General features: G+C 61.8%; 1 protein-coding gene across 3 annotated transcripts; it reads left to right on the top strand.

Moving 5' to 3' along the window:
* The first annotated feature begins 3,976 nt into the window (after positions 1–3,976).
* Positions 3,977–13,788, top strand: LOC308526453 (kallistatin-like). Of its 3 annotated transcripts, none has more exons than XM_081101559.1 (5): positions 3,977–4,343; positions 6,657–7,298; positions 11,426–11,699; positions 12,434–12,593; positions 13,330–13,788. In XM_081101559.1, exons 2-5 carry the CDS (start codon positions 6,674–6,676, stop codon positions 13,528–13,530), a joined length of 1,260 nt encoding a protein of 419 aa, XP_080957685.1. In that variant the 5' UTR covers positions 3,977–4,343; positions 6,657–6,673; the 3' UTR covers positions 13,531–13,788. The 3 variants fall into 3 exon arrangements, with proteins under 3 accessions (XP_080957685.1, XP_080957686.1, XP_080957687.1); XM_081101560.1 differs by lacking the exon at positions 3,977–4,343 and adding an exon at positions 5,983–6,057; XM_081101561.1 differs by lacking the exon at positions 3,977–4,343 and adding an exon at positions 6,002–6,092.
* The last annotated feature ends 5,574 nt before the right edge of the window (positions 13,789–19,362 follow it).

Genomic DNA, 19,362 nt, shown 5'->3' on the forward strand with positions numbered 1-19,362 from the left:
CGCACAGGGAGTGTGGGACGCCCGGCCCGGCCCGGTTCGCCCTCTGGTGGGACCTATCAGCGGTGGTGTCTGGCGGGAGCTAACCTCGCCATGTCAGCTGCCCCCTGCACCCCCACCCCCCCCTGCTGGGATGGAGCCCACAACCCGGGCATGTGCCCTTGACCGGAATTGAACCCGGGACCCTTCAGCCCACAGGCCGATGCTCTATCCACTGAGCCAACCCTCTGGGGCCATTGACTCCTTGACGGTCTCGGTGCCGGGCCCTGTGTTAGGCTCGCGAGGCGGCGGGTGCAGAGCTGGGAGAGCCCCTCCGGCTGCGGCGGGGCAGGTTCCCCAAGGGAAAGCGCACGGCTCCGCCGCCTCCGATGCGAACTCCGCTCTGCCCAGCAGCCCACGCCCAGAACAAACACAGGCACAGAATGCCCGCCTCCCGCTCTGTGGGCGCCGCTTTGCACCCTCCCCGAGCAGCAGAGAGCCAGGGTGCTCTCTCCGCACACCCCGCCGCGGGCCCCCATGTCTCCAGGCAAAGGGGTGAGGACACAGGTCCGCGTGGGAGACGCCTGTGCGGATCAGCGGCGGCGGCGCGCCCTCTGCCGGGGACATGGAGAACTGCAGGGACCAAGCCCCACAGAGCGCTTGCTCTGCCAATAGGGGTGACGTCTCCAGACGCCTTTGGGGGTCTCATTAAAGCTCAGATCCCAGGACCCACCCTACGTCACCTCCGTGATTCTGGTTCAAGAAGCTTGACGGGGGGGAAGTCTGATTCTCCGCTGCTAGGAAGGACCTGCTTACGAAGGACCCCAGGACCACATGCTGAGGAATGCTGCTCCTGGGCAAAGGGCCCCACCCACCCCTTTGGGGGGAAATGTGGGTTGTGGCGGCGTCTGGCCAATAGGCTGAGGTCAGGTCGCCCCCTTTCTAACAGTAACAGAACGGAGGCTCTGACCTTAGACTTTGGACCAGTGACTCCCGGGCTGAAATCCCAGCCTCTCCGGCTTCCTGGCCGCGTGACCTCAGCAGGATCTAAGCGGGGGAGGGGGCACAGGGAGGACCATGGCTGAAATGCTTCCCTGGTTTCTTGGTTCGGTGCCCGCTTGGGCCTCAACGATGATGAACGAGAAACGTGTGGCATTCAAGATGGAACCTGCAAGGTCTTCCTCCTCCGTGAGCCCTCCCAGCGGCCCGAGGCTAAGGAGCGGCCAGTGCTGGGCGGGAGAGAGCCCCGAGCTGGGGCTGAGCCCAGCCTGCCCCGGTGATGGCCATCAGCCCCTCCCTCCACACCCCCGGCCCTGGCTCCCTTTGCAGAGCTGAAGGTCACTGCCATCTCCTCACCACGGGGCCCCTGGGCCTCAGATCTCTGCCACTGGACAGTGTGTGTGCACAGCAGGGAGCGGCAGAGCTTCCGGAGCCTCTACGGGGACCTCAGGGCGAAGCAGCTGGAGACGCTGGCGGGACCATAGCGGCAGTGTTGGGTGAGGGAACGGTGGACAGCGTCCGCATAGGACAGTACAATCACTCACATCCGCACTGCACTTCCTGGGGCAACCCTCAGTCCAGCGCTCTGTGGATGCGAGTTCCCTGACCCCTCGTGGCAGCCATGAGCTGTAGGAGCAATTATTAGCCGCCGCTCACCGGTGAGGACGCTGAAGCCAGTCGGTGGCTCGTGCAGTGGTGGGCCCGGCAGCGTGAACCCTGAGTCTCGCCTCCAGAGCAGCAGCAAGTGTGTGTGTTGGGGGGGGGGGGGAGAGGAAGGGGGAGAAGGAAGCCCCTTGGAGCCTGACATACAGCCAGGCACTCTGAGGATGCCACCCACCCCTTCAGACCAGCCCTTCCAGTTAGAAGTCACCCTAATCTGATGGGGAACATGAGGTTCAGAGAGGTGCAGCGACTCTCCCGAGGCCACACAGCTCAGTGGTGACAGGTCCTGCCTGACTCCAAAGCTCAGCCTCCGTCCAGGGCGCCTCAGGGGCCGGCGCCAGGAACCAAAGGGCAGTGGCTGTGAACTCACAGCAGGTGGGTTGAGCACCTGTCCTTCCAGCGGCCACCAAGCACACGCTGACCCGGGGGTGTTGCATCAGCCTGAGCCTCGCGGGAGCAGCGGGGGAAGCCGGGAAGGGGCGGGGGGTACATCAGCCTGAGCTGCGGTCCCCGCGGGGAGCAGACCGGAGCCACGTTCGAGTGGGGGGTGGGCTTGTTGTGCAGAGAAAGACTTGTCTGGGGTGCGAGTCCCGACTGAGAATCTGAGCTAACAGATTAGTTTTCTCATCTGTAAATGGGATAAGGATACACCCCTCGTGTGTGTGTGTGTGTATGTGTGTGTGTATGTGTGTGTGGGGGTGTGTGTATATGTGTATGTGTGTGGGGGTGTGTGTGTATGTGTGTGTATGGGTGTGTGTGGGGGGGTGTATGTGCGTGTGTATGCGTGTGTGGGGATGGTGTGTGTGTGTGTATGGGTGTGTATGGGTGTGTGTGGGGGGTGTATGTGCGTGTGTGGGGATGGTGTGTGTGTGTGGGTGTGTGTGTATGTGTGTGTATGTGTGTGGGTGTGTGTGTATGTGTGTGGGGGTGTGTGTGTGTGGGTGTGTGCGTGTGTATGCGTGTGTGGGGATGGTGTGTGTGTGGGTGTGTGTATGTGCGTGTGTATGTGTGTGTGGGGATGGTGTGTGTGTGTGTGTGGGTGTGTGAGGGAGAGAGAGGGGGAGGGAGGAGGGGGGCTCGTATCTGGTACATCAAGTCCCAGCCTTGCCCTGGAACTTGGACATGCCCTTTGTTGACATAGGAATGTCCAAACCCGAAGAGAATTCGTATAAAAATTAGAATCAGCCCAGCCGGTGTGGCTCAGTGACTGAGCATTGACCTATGAACCAGGAGGTTCGATTCCCGGCCAGGGCACGTGCCTGGATTGTGGGCTCAATCCCTGGTGTGGGGCGTGCAGGAGGCAGCCGACCCATGATTCTCTGTCATCATGGGTGTTTCTAGCTCTCCCTCCCTCTCCCTTCCTCTCTGAAATCAATAAAGAGATATTTTTTAAAAAATTTGAGTCAAACAGAGGATACGCCTGGAAGCAAGGTCGTGGCAGACGGGGGGGGGGGGCGGGGGGGGGCGGGGGGCAAAGAGTCATTCAAAGGCCTGCCCCCTGGACGCCCGGAGCGGGGGCTCGCCCGAGGCAGACCCTCCTCTGGCTGAAGAAGCCCCAGGCTCTGGCCGGGTGGGAAGTCACGGTCGCCCTGAGGCTACTTCCCAGAGAAGCCTGTTTTCATCCACACCTTGAACTTCTTTGAGTCCAGCCGCAGGTCTGCGATTCGGGCCCAGGCCAGCTGGGTCCAGGCCTGAGCTGGACCTGCCCTCCGCCCTGCCCTCCGCCCTCTGCCCTCCGCCCTCTGCCCTCCGCCCTGCCCTCCGCCCTCTGCCCTCTGCCCTGTCGGCTCCCAGCCGCCTTGCTGCTCAGTGGTGCTGTTTCACTCAAGTTCAGGACCCGAAGGCCATTCAGAAAAGTCTCCGGGGGAGGGGGAGGGCCGCGGGCATCTCATTCACACCCGCGGTGCATTGAGGGCTGCCTCCCTCCCGTCCTTCCCCCAAGGGCTGGGGAGCATCCAGCTGCCCTGGCATCAGCATCGGCCTCGGCCAAGGGAGCGGAGCTCACCGAGGGCTGGGGAGAGCGAGCGGCGCCGAGCTCCGTGAAGAGGACGTGCAATTGGCCTCGGGCCCCGGGACCCTGGGGTGCGCGGTCCTCCAAGGCCAGCGCGCAGCTTCCCGTGGGTCCCGTCTCAGAGCCTCGCAACGGGCAGCTGGACGGCTTGGGGCCCCAGAGCCCGGAACTGCGGCCGGAGGCCCTGGAGGCTCCAGGGTCCCACCCCGCCGGCTCAGAGCCCAGCTTCCCAGGCACAAGGCCCGCCGTCACCCCACATCCCCCCACGTTCCCCCGGAAACGGCTTCCTTTGCGAAGACACGAGTTCGCTGCTGCCAGTCCGGCCCCACTCCTATTCTGCAGGGAAAGGAGGAGAAAGTGGGGGGCGGGGGACAAACTCCCGAGAGGGGGGACCCACAGGGGCTCCCTGAGCCTCAGGGAGGCTGGACCAGGCACACCTGGCAGCATAGCGGCCAGGAAGGGCCAGCCCTCCTGGCATCTCCCCGGGGAGGGGAGGGGGGAGGAGGGGGGAAAGGGGGAGGAGGGGAGCCACCTCAGTGAGGTTTCCCTGTCAGGACTCCAGGCGACTCTCCCGTCTGCTGATTAATAATTAGCTCATGGGGGGGGGGGTGCTAGGAGCTTCTTTATCTCCGGGGGTGCACCAGCCGCACTGCTCTGGAGCGGGACAGGGCAGAGACTGGCAGAGCTGACAGCGGTAGGTAACCCCTGCGGCCACCCCGGACGGATGGACAGACAGAGGGAGAGGGAGGGGGGAGGACGGGCTGGGGACGCGGTTCTCAGCGCCGTGGATGTGAGAGCGCACAGACCTGCAGGAACATTTTATAAGAATTTATTTGAGCCAAACCGGAAAGCGAGCTCTCAGCAGACAGAAAACTGCTTGGGGGAATGGAGCTCGCAGCCTCTGGGGTGCGTGTGGAGTTGAGGAGGTAGTTGGGGGGGTCTCGCCTTCGCAGGAGGGTCTGAGAGGCTCTCAGAGGCGTTCACAGAGGCGCAGAGACCACGGCGGGCGGGCGGCCGAGGAGAGGTTAGCCTTGCACAAAAGAAGTCATGCGTCGGGGCTGTGACCACCACCACAACCTGCCCGTGAGGAATTTAGGGGTACCCGCCTGTGAAGACACTTCCTGTCGCCATCGCCCCTTCTTTGTCCACAGCTAACGCTGAGGAGTCCCGGGAAGGCGGCGATGGTTTGCCCTCCCTGGGGGTGGCAGAGCCGGGGGCTGGGAAGCCTCCCCATGTGCACCGGCCCTCACGGTGGGGCTCCTGCCCACACCCCAGGCAGCCTCCCGGGCTGCACGCAGGGGCCAGGTCTCCCGGCTCCCGATCCCGATGTTTGGGGGGGTCCTGCCGAGGGCCACGCTGGGTCACCCCTGTCAGGCCGCGGAGCTCTGTGTGAGGGTCGGGCCGGGAGGAGTGCGATGGGCTGCGAGGAAGCCCCGTGGGGTGAGGCGCTGGGCGGGGGGCAGCCGGGAGACGTGCGATCTGAGGTGACGCTCCCGCGGCTGTGGGCAAGCCGAGGGCGGCCAGGCCAGCGAGGGGGCCGCCAGGGCCCGCCGTCCACTTCCGTCCCGCAGGCGCTAAGAACAGGACAGACAATGCAGATACAAAAGCAGTAAACCGCTGAGAAGTCAGAGGACATTATTTTTTTATTTTTAATATATTTTATTGCTTTTTTACAGAGAGGAAGGGAGAGGGATAGAGAGTTAGAAACATCGATGAGAGAGAAGAGGCATTGATCAGCTGCCTCCTCCTGCACACCCCCTACTGGGGATGTGCCCGCAACCAAGGTACGTACATGCCCTTGACCGGAATCGAACCTGGGACCCTTGAGTCCGCAGGCCGACGCTCTATCCACTGAGCCAAATCGGCCGGGGCGAGAAGGACATTACTTTGTACGTTATCAAAAGTCCATGCAATCAGGTCTCTGCCCATAAGTCAACCGCACGGGACAGTCACGGCCCCCAGCGGCCCTCTCTGGCCGGTTCCCAGTTGGGTAGCTGAGTGGTGATTCTGTGGCCCACGAAGCCGGCACGGACGTCTGCCCTGGACGCGTTTGGGGCCCGGCTCCCGGGCTCCCGGTGAAGGAGGCTGGAGACGGGCACGGGGTCCTGGCGCGCAGGGCTGAGGGGTGGGAGCAGGCAGCGTGGGCCCGGCGGGCGGTGCAGGTGGGTGGATGGGCGGCCAGACTGAGGTCAGAGATGACGACTGGGTTTGCGGGGCTGAGAACCAGATAATGGTGGGGCCACCTGGAGGCTTTGGGGGTGAAAACCAGGCCCCCGCCTTGGCCAGGAGGAGCTCATGAGAGGGAGGAGCCAGTCCTCCCTGACTCTGAGCACATCATTTCCTCGCAGCAGCGGCCGCGCTCTCATCGAGTCTGCGGGCCTCCCCGGGCAAGAGGCGGGACAGAACAGGTCACCGGGGCGCCCAGCACACCGTGGCGGGCGGAGTAGGTGCTAGAATAGCCGCTGGCGATCGGCACCCTCGGGGCTGTGGGGGCGCCGGGCCGAGGAAGGCGCCGGGGAGAGTGGGCGACCTGTCCCAGCTCGGTAGTCCCGGCGGGTGACCGGCTGCCGGTGTGGGACCCTCTCTGTGGTCGGCGCCCGCGGAGCTCACGGCGAAGGGAAGGAGGCGGTGGACGCAGGAGGGTGCTGGCAGGAGCATCGGCCCCTCACACGGGGTGTTCGCTAACCTGTCTTTGTTTTTATTGATTTCAGAGGAAGAGAGAGGGAGAGAGAGAGAAAGAGAGAGAGAGAGAGAGAGAGAGAGCTAGAAACATCAATGATGAGAGAGAATCATTGTTTGGCTGCCTCCTGCACGCCCCACACTGGGGATTGAGCCCACAACCAGGGCATGTGCCCTTGATGGGAATCGAACCCGGGGCCCCTCAGTCCAAGGACCCATGCTCTATCCACTGAGCCATACCAGCCAGGGCTGTCTTACGCCCACCTGCCCTGGCAGACTTCTCAGTGGGGTTGGGTCTCAGTCCTGGACGCCCTCTTCCCTCCTGCAGACCTGAAACCGCAGAAGATGCAGCGTGCAGACCGCCTGCTCCTCGTCCTGCTGGGACTGCTGGCCCTTTCCCACGGTGGCCGGGGTCAAGCCGACGGCCCCCAGGAGGGTCCGGGCGCTGAGGAGGTCTCCCCCAGCCTCCAGATCGCCCCGAGCAACGCAGCCTTCGCCTTCAACTTCTACCACCTCGTGGCTTCCCTCAACCCCGGGAGCAACATCTTCTTCTCCCCGCTGAGCATCTCGGCCGCCTACGCCATGCTGGCCCTGGGGGCCCGCGAGGACACGTGGGCCCAGATCCTGCAGGGCCTGGCCTTCAACCTCACAGACACGTCGGAGCCGGACATCCACCAGGGCTTCCAGGACCTGCTGCGCACGCTCAACCGCCCCCACGACAAGCTGGAGACGCGCGTGGGCAGCGCCCTCTTCCTGAGCAAGGACCTGCCGCTCCGGCCGCAGTTCCTGAATGACACGGCCGCCTTCTACGGGGCCAGCCTGTTCCCCGCCGACTTCCTGGACTCCGAGGGCACCACCCAGCTGATCAACAACCACGTCAAGAAGGAGACCCGCGGGAAGATTGACAACTTGGTCAGCAGGCTCAGCCCCGACACGGTGATGGTGCTGGTGAACTACATTTTCTTCAAAGGTCAGCCAGTCCGTTGGGAGATCCTATGCCCCCCGTTACGTTATTAATACAGTCTGTTTCTTAAATACATTTTTATTGATTTCAGAGAGGAAGGGAGAGTGAGAGAGAAAAACATCAATGACGAGAGAGAATCACTGATCGGCTGCCTCCTGTATGCCCCCTCCTGGGGATTGAGCCTGCAACCTGGGCATGTGCCCTGATGGGGAATCCAACCGTGCCTTCCTGGTTTAGACGATACATTAGGTAAAAGAAAGTGGATGGGTTAGGTCTGATAGGGCCAAGCGGCCCTTAGAAGATTTCTTGGTTTTGTCCTATAGTTAAGATTGTGGAGTATTGTGGTTTCCATCTCTTCATGCCTTTAGACTTATTTTCTTTTTCTTTGAATGACAGTAATTGATGAAAGGCTTTGTCGCCAAGGATCGCGAGTTGAATGTCTAAATTTGTATTGAGCCCTAACTGGTTTGCTCAGTGGATAGAGCGTCGGCCTGCGGACTGAAAGGTCCCAGGTTCAATTCTGGGCAAGGGCATGTACCTTGGTTGCGGGCATATCCCCAGTAGGGGGCGTGCAGGAGGCAGCTGATCAGTGGTTCTCTCTCATCATGGATGTTTCTATCTCTCTCTCCCTCTCCCTCTCTCTCTGAAATCAATATAAATATTTTTAAAAACACAGGAACGTAAACTAAAAGAGAAAATAAGAATTGCCTAGCCCTGTACCACCCTGAGGCAACGAATGTTAACACTTTAGCATAATTGTTCCCCGTCTTGGGTGCGCAAGCACACGCGCGCGTGCGCGCGCGCGCGCGCACGCGCGCACACACACACACACACACACGAACACGGTTGGAATCCCCGTGTGGGGAGACTGTTGTGCAGTGTGCGTCAGGCAGGTTCCCTCCGTGGGGCTCAGCCCCGGGAGGGGTGGGGGAATGAGAGCTTGCAGGATTAGGAGGGAGGCGGGGGGTGGGGGGATGCGCGGCTGGAGGAAGGGGGAGGTGGAGGGGCGGAGAAGTCACCGGTGCAGGACGAGTTAGAGCGTATCAGGAACCCCGAGACCAGGCACACCCGCCCCCCGAGGGGCCCGCTTTGAGGGAGCTTGCGGGGACTCGGGGACACTCTTGGCCAGCAGGGCTGGAGTTGGGACACGCGTGGGGGAGCGCGTGGACAAGCTGGAGACAAGGGCTCCTCTGGTCTGGTCGCTGTCCATCTGCCCGCGGAGACCTTCACGAGGAGGGGGGGGTGGGGTCGCTGGGTCTCTGCCTCTGCCTCACGCTCACAGGCAGCTGGGACGAGTCTAAATGCAAAGCACGCACACCGGCTCAGGAAGCAGTCCCGGCTGCCAGGCCCGCCCAACCGGGCATCACGTGCATTGCACACGAGAAGGTTCATGCACTGCTGAAAACTTAAAACATCGTTCAAATTCTGCAAAAGCTGGAAATTCATAGCAAGTTGCAGCAGGAGTACAGAGTGCTCCATGGACCTTTCACCCAGATTCCCCTCGATCACATGTTACATACATGTCAGTGCATTAGTAACACCAGGAGGCAGACACGGGTGCAATCGACAGGCTTTATTCAGCTTTTGCTGGGTTTTGCACGCACGTGTGTGTGTGTGTGTGTGTGTGTGTGTGCACGCACATGTGTGGTTTTATGCTATGGAAAACTTTATTTAGATCTTGTTTTAGTGGCTGCACAAAATTATACTGACTGTTCCCTTTAAAGCATCATTTAAATGTATAGTGTACACCATCACTCCACCTAAAACTCTGGACAGAAACAATGAAGGTTTTTGGTGTTTAATTCCTGAAAAAGACCTAATTCTAGCTGGGTTAGTGTCCTTGGCATAAGGAAGAGAAGTAGCCTGGCCGGAGTAGCTCAGTGGTTGAGCGACCACCTATGAGCCAGGAGGTCACGGTTCGATTCCCGTGTCTGGGTCGCGGGCTCCCTCCCTAGCAGGGGGCGTGCAGGAGGCGGCCGATCAATGATTCTCTCTCATCATTGATGTTTCTATCCCTCTCTTCCCCTGCCTTCCTCTCTGAAATCAATAAAATATATTTTAAAAAAGAGAAAAGAAAGCGGGGTAGGCACACCCTGCCCTCTGACATGTCCCGGACTCCGGGGATGTAAATGCCGCCCAGACCTCAGTGTGGGCACTTGGTGAGGCAGCGGGACATCGTGGCTCATCTTCAAAAACGCAAAGTCTGTAGACGAATCCAACCAGCTGTGCGGGGTCTCTGCTGGCAAGATGCTGTGAGAGATACTAAGTCAACTTAAATAAAACACGTAAGCTGCATGCATGACGAGGATGGTAGAGATGGCGTGCTCCCCCAATTAACCTAAATATTTAATGTGATGCCAATTAAAACCCTAGCAGGTTTTTTTCTTTTTTCCTTTTTGGTGGCAGGTAACGAGCTGATTTTAAAATGTACATGAGAGTACAAAGGGTCAAGAATCACTAAGATGAGAAGACTGTCCCGTCTGAGAGCAAGACCTATTATTACTCTGTATTAATTATTAATGTTGGTTAATCCTCACCTGAGGCTATTTTTGCATTGAACTTTAGAGAGAGTGGAAGGGAGGGGGAGAGACACAGAGAGAAACATCGATGCGAGAGAGACACATCATTGAGTTGTCTCCCACCTGCACCCCGACCAGGGCCGGGGATGGAGCTCGCAACCGAGGTACCTGCCCTTGACCAGAATCGAACCCAGGACCCTTCCGTCCACCAGCCGACACTCTATCCACAGAACCACACTGGCCAGAGTGCTCTGTATTAATTTAGACCACGAGGTACCAACAGGCCAATGGCATGGATAGAGGGAGGCCAGAAACGGGCCCAGGATAGATGGGACCTTGATATTTGCAGAAGCTGGCGTGAGGGAACCCTGGGGAAGGATGGGTTTAAAAACCAGAAATCGCTCCGGGGACAGCTGGGCACCCATAGGGTGAAATGGTGGTGTGGGCCCCTCCTTCCTGCCCGGCATAGATACGTGTTCCAGGTCGAGAAGGTCCCGAATGCAAAAGTAAAACGCAAGCTTCTGGCAGACGCTGTAGGCGAGTGTCCGCACGAACGTGGGTGGGGCCCTTTTCCCAACGAGACACGGAAGACGCGCCTGGAGGGGAGACTGCTGTGCCCACTGCGCTCAGGGCTCAGTAGCCGCGGAGGCGAGTGGAGGGACCGGTCGGTGAGGGGGAGGCGGTGTTGGCGGCACGCACGACGGCGCACAACTAGTGCTCAGAGGAGCCCTCAACTCCGAGAAGCAGCCTCTGAAATGCGGGGTCACATCCCGAGCTGGCACCCCACTGAGAACCAAGGGCATCTACTTGGTCCATGAACGTGCGAACGCTTTCTCAGCCTTTTTTTTTTTTTAAGAGAGAGAGTGGAAGAGAGAGGGAGAGAGGGACAGAAACATCAGTGAGAGAGTCAAGAGAGAAACATCGATCTGCTGCCTCCTGCACGCCCCCGACGGGATGGAGCCCGAAACCCGGGCCTGTGTCCTGACCGGGAATCGAACCGGTGACCCCTTGGCTCATGGGTAGATGCTCAACCACTGAGCCACACAGGCTGGGCTCACTTATTTTAAACCAAGAAAGTGCACGTCAGAGCCACGGCGAGCTTGGGCTCTGCAAGCCTCGGGTTGGCAAAATATATACGTGCAGCAGGTCCAGGGAGCTGGTGAAGACATGAGACAACTTGGCCGGTAGCCACGGGTGTCTCCCAACGTCGATGCCGAATGAGCCATGGGCGGTCCATTCCCCAGGCCCAGCCGGTTGTGAAGGATCTAGGCCAGCCGTGGGCAAACTACGGCCCGCGGGCCGGATCCGGCCCGTTTGAAATGAATAAAACTAAAAAAAAAAAAAAAAAAGACCGTCCCTTTTTATGTAATGATGTTTACTTTGAGTTTATATTAGTTCACACAAACACTCCATCCATGCTTTTGTTCCGGCCCTCCGGTCCAGTTTAAGAACCCACTGTGGCCCTCGAGTCAAAAAGTTTGCCCACCCCTGCTCTAGTCTGTGTCCCTGAGGAGCCGGAAGGTGGGGGTCTGAGCGACTGGGGGGCCGCTCCCCGGCGGGAGGAGGGGCCGCTGGCCCGTGGACGCCCTGCGCCTTCTCTCCGTCTCCCCTCAGGTCGGTGGAAGAACCCGTTCGGCCGCTACGTCACCAAACCCCAAGACTTCCACGTGGATGAGAACACGGTTGTCAAGGTGCCGATGATGTTTCAGGACCAGGACAACCAGCGGTACCTGCACGACAAGCACGTGCCCTGCTCCGTGCTCCGGCTGGACTACAAGGGCGGCGCCCGGGCCCTCTTCATCCTGCCCGACCCCGGGAAGATGGCGCAGGTGGAGGAGGTCCTGACGCCCGAGATGCTCCGCAGGTGGAGCAGTTTGCTGGAGAAGAGGTAACCGGCGGCGGGTGCCGAGCGGGCAGCGCCCCTGCGGGCCTTCGAGTAGAAGCCAGTGCCCAGGATGGGGCCAGTGCCCAGCTCTGAGCGCGGCCCCCTTCGCTCGGAGACCCCCTGGGTGGGTCTTTAAGCAGTGACCTCTCCTGCTGCCTCAGCACATGACTGTCCTCACAGTGACACGGGACGCGGGCGAGGGGTGGAGGCCTCGCTCTACCCGCAGCTCTGCCCTGTACCAGCCTGGGGGGAGGAGACGCCAGCCCTCGGGGGGCCCAGCCCTGTGCCACAGAGGGCTGACCTGGCCCCTCGGGGTGTAAGGAAACCCCGTTTCCACCCAGCAGCCATCAGGGAGGTTCCCGTTGCCCGGGGCTGTGAGTGGAAGCGAAGGGCCTCCAGGAGGCCTGTGTGATGGAGACCTTCCCCGTTCCTGTGGCCGGGATGCGGCCCAATGACATCATCAGGTCCCAAAGTAGTGAGACCCTGGGCCCAACAGAGCCCGGCAGGGCTGCCCGGAGGGGTCTCACCTCTCCCTGGGCGCCTGGCCCCACAGAAAGCGGCCTCTGTCGGAGAGGAGCCCCCGGGGTAGGGGAGGGCCCCCAGGCGACAGTCCCCTTTGCAAAGGAGCCTGGCGGGGCTGCCGGGAGCCCTGGGGTGACGGGCGGGCGCACGCGGTGTGACCCTCGGGGGAGGGCCCGGCTGGGCCGTCCAGGGCGTTCACCCCGTGCCTCTTTCAGGTCCTATGCCCGGAAGCTCTGGCTGTACCTCCCCAAGTTCTCCATCTCGGGCTCCTACAGCTTAGACGAGCTGCTGCCGCGGCTGGGCATCCGGGACCTGTTCTCCCAGCAGGCCAACCTGTCCGGCATCTCCGCACGGGAGAACCTGATGGTGTCCAAGGTCAGTGGTCAGTGGCCTCCGCACCTTCGTAGTCACAGCAACGGGCAGCGGAAATTCAGTGCCAGGAGCAGGAGGGTGCAGGAGGCGGGCTGGGCGCCTGTGTGCCAGGGAGCTTTCGCAGACGAGAGAAGGGCCTGTGGCTTCAGCGACGTGAGACGCGAGTGCGCTGGAGGGCAGGGCCTTGGACTTGAGGGCTAGAATCCCGGTCCCGCCTCTTATGTTACAGGATTACTGGGCTCTGGTGTCTTCCTCGAGGGGTGGCTTAGAAGGTTAGAAAGAGCCCTGGCCGGCTTGGCTCAGTGGATAGAGCGTCAGCCTCCGGACTGAAAGGTCCCGGGTTCGAGTTTGGTCAAGGGCATGTACCCGGTCGGGGCTCATGTGGGAGGCAACCAGCCGATGTGTCTCTCACACGGATGTTTTCCTCTCTGCCTCTCCCCTCGCTTCCACTCTCTAAGAATCAATGGGAAAACATCCTCAGGTGAAGATTAACAACAACAAAAAAGAAAAAGATTAGCAAGTGCAGGGGACAGGAAGTGCTCAGCGAAGGACACTGCCTGGTTGTGTCACTAAGAGGCCATCAGCTCTGCCGCCTGGCCCGTAGAAATTCCTGCTGTGCGGTCCCGGGGGGCTCGGTGCAGGGAGCTCAGCCCTGCTCTCCGGGGATCTCTGGCTCCCTCGGCCTCCCCTCAGCCCCCACTCGGTCCTCTCACAGTAACACCTGTGATTCCCCCCCCAGAGTGTCCACAAGGCCGTGCTGGACGTGGACGAGGCTGGCACCGAGGCTGCGGCGGCCACCAGCCTCTCCGTCACCTTCTTCTCCGCGGTGCACAATCCCGGCGTCCTCAAGTTCAACCGGCCCTTCCTCGTGGCCATCCTCTCCACCGACACCCAGAGCATCCTCTTTCTGGGCAAGGTCGTCAACCCCACAAAGCCCTAGCCGGAGCTGCTGTGCGCAGGGCGTGGCCGGGGCTGCAGAGATGCCAGGGGTCCGGGCAGAAGCTGCTGGAGACGGGAAGGGATGTGGGGGTACAAGACGGGTGTGGACTCGACACGCGGCCCCACACGGCTGTGCAGCCCCGCACCCCTGCAACCCCTTTAGGAAGTGTCTGCCCCGGAAGGCGGGAGACCCCCCCCCCCGCCCCGCCTCGCCCTGCCCTGAGGGTGGTGTGTGAATTAAACAGCCTGATAGCGAGGAGCCTGGTCCAGTGCCTTGTACACAGCTTAATAAATGCACGCCTTTCCCGTCCCTCTGGGTCAGCCCCGCACTCCCTGGTGTAGCTGGTCCCAGACACAGGGCCCAGGTGCTCCAAGGGCCAGGGGCTGGGTGCAGTGTGTGTGGGGGAGGAAGGGGAGTGGGCAGCCAGCCACCCCCAGCAGGTGGGTGCCTCGTTCCGGAAGGGGGGCCTGGGGGGTGAGGGGGGACTCCACAGGCCTTGGAAGGGAGAACAGCAACCAAGTAGTTGCCACCGCGACCTGGTTAGGAAGCCAGCGTGGGAGGCAGCTGCGCAGGCTCCGCCCCCGCCGTGGCCGTGGAGGGGCCCAGCCTTTCTCCCCCAGACGATGGGGGTCCCGGGGTGCTCCGCCGAGAGGAGGAGCAGGGGTTCAAGTCGGGGGCTGTCCTCACAGCCCTGCTCTGCCCTGACGTGCTCTGGGGCCTCGGGCCAATCCCTCCCCTTGAGGCCTCAGTTTCCCTAGCAGGGGGGTCTGAGCTGGCCCCGGCGGTCCAGCTCGGACTGTCTCTGAGGATGTGGGCGAACTCGCTCAGGAGGGTCCACCCAGAATCTAGAGAAGAAACCTGGACCCTCCCATGGTTTGTCCCAAACCCCAGGAATTCCTGCAAACCAGCCGCTCTGGGCGGGCCTCTGGGTTTCTCGGCGGTCAGTGCGTCAGAGACGGGGTCTCAGGCACCCCCCAGGGTTTCACGTGACTCAGGGGCTGCGAAGACACCTCCAGCACCGACCGCTGTTCGAGTCGCGGTGTCCAGGGACCACATGGCGGGCTGTCTGGACCAGGCAGTGCCACAGCGTGAAGGGCAGGACGGATCCTGGGAGGCCGGATCCTGGGAGGCCGGATCCTGGGAGGCTGGATCCTGGGAGGCCAGAGCTGGGAGGCCGGATCCTAGGAGACCGGATCATGGGAGGCCAGATCCTGGGAGGCCGGAGCTGGGAGGCCGGATCCTGGGAGACCGGAACCTGGGAGGCCGGAGCTGGGAGGCCGGATCCTGGGAGACCGGATCATGGGAGGCCAGATCCTGGGAGGCCAGATCCTGGGAGGCCGGATCCTGGGAGACCGGATCCTGGGAGGCCGGAGCTGGGAGGCCGGATCCTGGGAGACCGGATCATGGGAGGCCAGATCCTGGGAGGCCAGATCCTGGGAGGCCGGAGCTGGGAGGCCGGATCCTGGGAGACCGGATCATGGGAGGCCAGATCCTGGGAGGCCAGATCCTGGGAGGCCAGATCCTGGGAGGCCGGAGCTGGGAGACCGGATCCTGGGAGGCCATGTCCACAGCAGGAGACAGGACACAGGAAAGGGAGAGGCCGGGAGGACGGGGGATTTGCCCTCCCTGCCTCCAAAACAGCGCTGAGCCTGGGCCGGTGTGGCTCCGTGGATAGCGTCGGCTTGCGGACCGAAGGGTCCCGGGTTTGATTCTGGTTAAGGGCATGTACCTCGGTTGCAGGCTCCTCCCTGGCCCTGAGGTTGGGGTGCCTGCAGGAGGCAACCAATCGATGTGTTTCTCACATCAATATTTCTCTCTGCCTTTCCCTCTCTCTTCCACTCTCTCTAAAAATCAATGGGAAAATATCCTCAGGTGAGGATTAACAAAACAGTAAGAAGAATAAATAAAACAGCTGAGCTGGACGGGACGGCCTCCGGGAGGGCGACAAAGGAGGCCCCAGGAGGACACGGCTGAGCGGACGGCGTGTGCTGACCGCTCGCCCGGCTGCAGGGACGGAGGCTAGGAAGTGCCCCGGCCTCCGGCCTCCAGGGCTTGAAGGAGCGCTCACCCTTCCCTCCCCTGGGCTTGCTGTCTGGAAAGCGAGTCCTCCCGAACCTATCGCCATTGCCCTGCGCCTGCTGGGGTTGGGGGTGCGTCCAACGGCCAGGCGAGCGAGAGTCAGGCTGATGGGCCCGGCTTGGCCTGCAGAGCGGGTGGGCGGGTGGATTCAGGAGTCTCCCAGGAGCCAGAAAGGAGTCCCAGGCCGGGGGTTACCGTGGCAACGTCCCCTGGGGCGATGGATGTGTTAAGGTGCGGTCCTGGTGCGATGGAGGGGAGAAAGGGGGGAACAGTCACCCCCAGTTCAGCCTCGAGAGTGCTGCCTCCTCGTGCTGACTGGGCTCCTCTCTCCCCCGTTCAAAAGCGCTCAATGGCCCCTGTTGCCGACCAGACACAGCTTGGACCCCTCTCTGCTCTCAGGCCGCCCTGGTCTGGCCCTGCCGGCCTCTCCCGCCCCATGAGTCCCATGGCCTCCGTCACGGAAAGACTGGGGACCCAGAGCGTCTCACCTCCCACCCCGTCCCCCAGACCCCGTCTCCCACCCCGTCCCCCAGAACCCGTTTCCCACCCCGTCCCCCAGACCCTGTCACCCACACCGTCCCCCAGACCCCACCTCCCACACCGTCCCCCAGACCCCGTCTCCCACACCGTCCCCGAGACCCTGTCACCCACACGGCTTCTTCCCGCCTCTGAGGTCTGCATCCCGCCAGGGGCCCTTTCATGCCTCCTCTCTTCCAGGCAAACTGTCACTCTCCATCAAACAGTCCTGGGGCCTCATTACATGGAGCATCTCGAAGACAGGGCCCTGTCACCCCACTACCTGGCCCTGTCACCCCACTACCTGGGCCCTGTCACCCCACTACCCGGGGCCTGCTCACCCCACTACCTGGGCCTGTCACCCCACTACCTGGCCCTGTCACCCCACTACCTGGGCCCTGTCACCCCACTACCTGGGCCCTGCTCACCCCACTACCTGGCCCTGTCACCCACTACCTGGCCCTGTCACCCCACTACCTGGGCCGCTCACCCCCTTCCTGGTCCTCGGGCTGATCTCAGGATCTGACACGTGGCTGAGGCCCAGTGGCTCTCTGGCGGATGAGCCAGTGGGTGAACCCGTGAATGAGCGAGTGGGAAGGCTGTGTCTGAGCAGGGCCGAGCTGTGGCTCCGCTGCACCTGCCAGGCCCTGATCGACGGAGTAAATATTTAGTTCCGCTCCTCGGATTGCAGGCGCCTGTGGAACACTGGAAAGTAAATAAACGAGGCGGCCCCGTGCGGGACACGCTGTCCCCGTGAGCGGGCCGGGCCCCTCGTTGCGCCGCGGCCCTCCCCCGGGGTCGCACGTGTGGGGCCTGCGTGACGCCGCCCGGGAGGCTGCTTCTGGGGGCCCCGCGCCCCGTGCTCGCAGGGCGGGGTGTCCGTCACTCAGAGCTCCCGCCAGCAGGAGACAGTCTGTCCTCGGAGGCAGGCAGAGGGAGGCAGCGAGCTCTGAGCACCGGGGGTGCAGCCTGCACCCCAGCTGCCTGCAGAGCGGGGAGAGCGATGGCCCTCGCTGGGGGGGGGAGCGGGCATCATGGTTTCCCTCGGTTGTTCGCTCTCGTCCCACAGACAGTTCCTCGCGGGACTGCCGTTAACCAGGAAGCTGGGGGGCCTCCCGGGGGAGGGGAGCTCCTGACATTGATTGAGCAGGAACCAAGAGGTTATGGTTTGATTCCTGGTCAGGGCACAGGCCCGGGTTGTGGGTTCAATCCCCAGTATGGGGCGTGCAGGAGGCAGCCGATCAATGATTCTCTCGCCTCATTGATCTATCTCTCTCCCCCTCTCCCTTCCCCTCTGAAATCAATATATATAATAAAATAAAATAAAATAAAATAAAATAAAGTAAAATAAAATAAAATAAAATGAAAACAAGGCTCGAGCCAGCAGCAGCGTCTTGGAAGTGTTCTTGGAAGTGTGGGGCCAGGCAGATGGCAGAGCAGTGGAGGCTCAGACCGGCCTGCTCTTCACGGGCCCGGCCCTCCTGCCGGCCGCCCGGACACGGCCACTCTGTCCCTACGCATCGCAGCTCGGAAAAGTCCCCTCGCGCTTCGGAGGCTCGTTCGGTGACAGGTGCAGCAGGGGGGCTGGTCAAGGCTCCTCACCACAGGCCCAGTGGGACCGAATCCCTCGAGTTTCCGCCAGACCCTGGCCGGTGGCCCGTGGCTGCGAGAACACGTGGCTGCAGCGCAGGGTACCGAGGTCCGGCCGGCCTGCCGCTGGCTTTGGGGAGCTGATTGTCAGCTGTTCATCCTGCGTCACCAATACGTCCCCAAACAGGTGCTGGCGCGGAGGTGGGGCAAAGGGGGCCTGGAGCACTGGGCGGGGGGGGGGGGCGAGGGGACGCCGACGGTGCGGCCACTGTGGACAGCAGCATGGAGTGTCCTCACACCCCGGGACGGAACTGCCTTATGACCCAGTGACCCCGCTTCTGGGTCCGTATCTGAAGAAGCCAAAACAACCATTGGAAAGAACATGCGGGGCACCCTCTGTCCGTCGCAGCGTCACTTACAACAGCCCAGCTCTGGACGCAGCCCAGGGCTCCACCATGGACACGCGGCTAACAAGGCCGGCGGCCATTCACACGAGGGAGCGCCCTCGGCCGTAAAGGGAATGAAGTCTGACCGCTTGTGACGTCAGCGATGGACTGGAGGGTGTTGTGCTGAGTGAAGTCCTTCGGTCGGGAAAGACAAACATCTTGTGATTCCATTTAGACGTGGAATCAAGAGCAATGAAAACAAAAGGGACTCATGGGCACAGAGAACAGGTCAGTGGCTGCCAGCAGAGACGGGTGAGGGGACGGGGTGGGGAAGGCGGAGGGCCTGAGAAGTGCAGAGGGCGGGCAGTCACAGGACGGGCCTGCGGGCGGTCAGCGCCGTACGGCGCCAGGCTGGGCCTGGGATTATCGGGGAGCGCTGCGTGCAGTGTATGGCTGCCTTCCCGCTGTGCGGTCCCCCTGAAACTAACAGAGTTTTTAAAAAGGAGACCAGACAGTAAGGACCTTTGACCCTTCCCCCATTTCCTGCCCGAGATTCAGGCAGAAAAACCCGCTTCCGGAAGGAGCTCTGGGGGTGTCTGCCACGCCCGCCCGCCGATGGAGTGTGGGGAGCAGGAGGGCTTCAGGCCGGGCCTTAGCCAAACCCCCGCCCCCATTATCTCTGTCCCTCGCCAGGGTCTCCGCGGCCTGGGCCCGCTCTTCACCAGCTCCCTGAGCTTCCCCACTCCCTCCTGCCTCCCTTCCTCCTTTGTCCTAAATGTGTGGCCTCACGTATGGACTTTCCATGTTCACAGAATGCCCATGCGAGACATTAAAACACGATTTTCTCCTGTTCGTCTGCTTTTGCTAATTTGATTATTAGTCCAGGGGGAAGAGCGGAGACGCTGTGCGGGTGGGGGTAGGAGTGTGTGTCTGTAGCCGCCACCACAGCAAAGTGGCTGCAGAGCCAGGAACCAGCCCGTGGGGGCGGCTGCCCCTCCCTGTGCCGTCCAGCCTCCTCTCCCCAGAGCTGCAGCCACCACCTCCGAGGCCACCGTCAGGCAAGACCAAGGTGACCGGAAGCCCGTACCCAGGGCCAGGCCTCCGCGGGGCCCACCCCTGCCCTTGGTGGGGAGGCGGCCGGTCCACTCACAGATGGAGGTTTCCTTTGCAGGCCGGGGTTCTGGGCTTCCCCCTGGGGGCTGCTTCTTAACACTAACCAGACTGGCCCTGGCCGGTGTTGCTCAGTGGATAGAGTGTCGGC

This window comes from Myotis nattereri (genome assembly GCF_964212035.1).
Source record: "Myotis nattereri genome assembly, chromosome: 1".
NCBI classification, from domain to species: domain Eukaryota; kingdom Metazoa; phylum Chordata; class Mammalia; order Chiroptera; family Vespertilionidae; genus Myotis; species Myotis nattereri.

Coding starts and splice junctions, on each gene's coding strand:
- LOC308526453 (XM_081101559.1), top strand. CDS start 6,674: ATGCAGCGTGCAGACCGCCTGCTCCTCGTCCTGCTGGGACTGCTGGCC. Junction 7,299..11,425: donor GAACTACATTTTCTTCAAAG/GTCAGCCAGTCC, acceptor GTCTCCCCTCAG/GTCGGTGGAAGAACCCGTTC. Junction 11,700..12,433: donor AGCAGTTTGCTGGAGAAGAG/GTAACCGGCGGC, acceptor TGCCTCTTTCAG/GTCCTATGCCCGGAAGCTCT.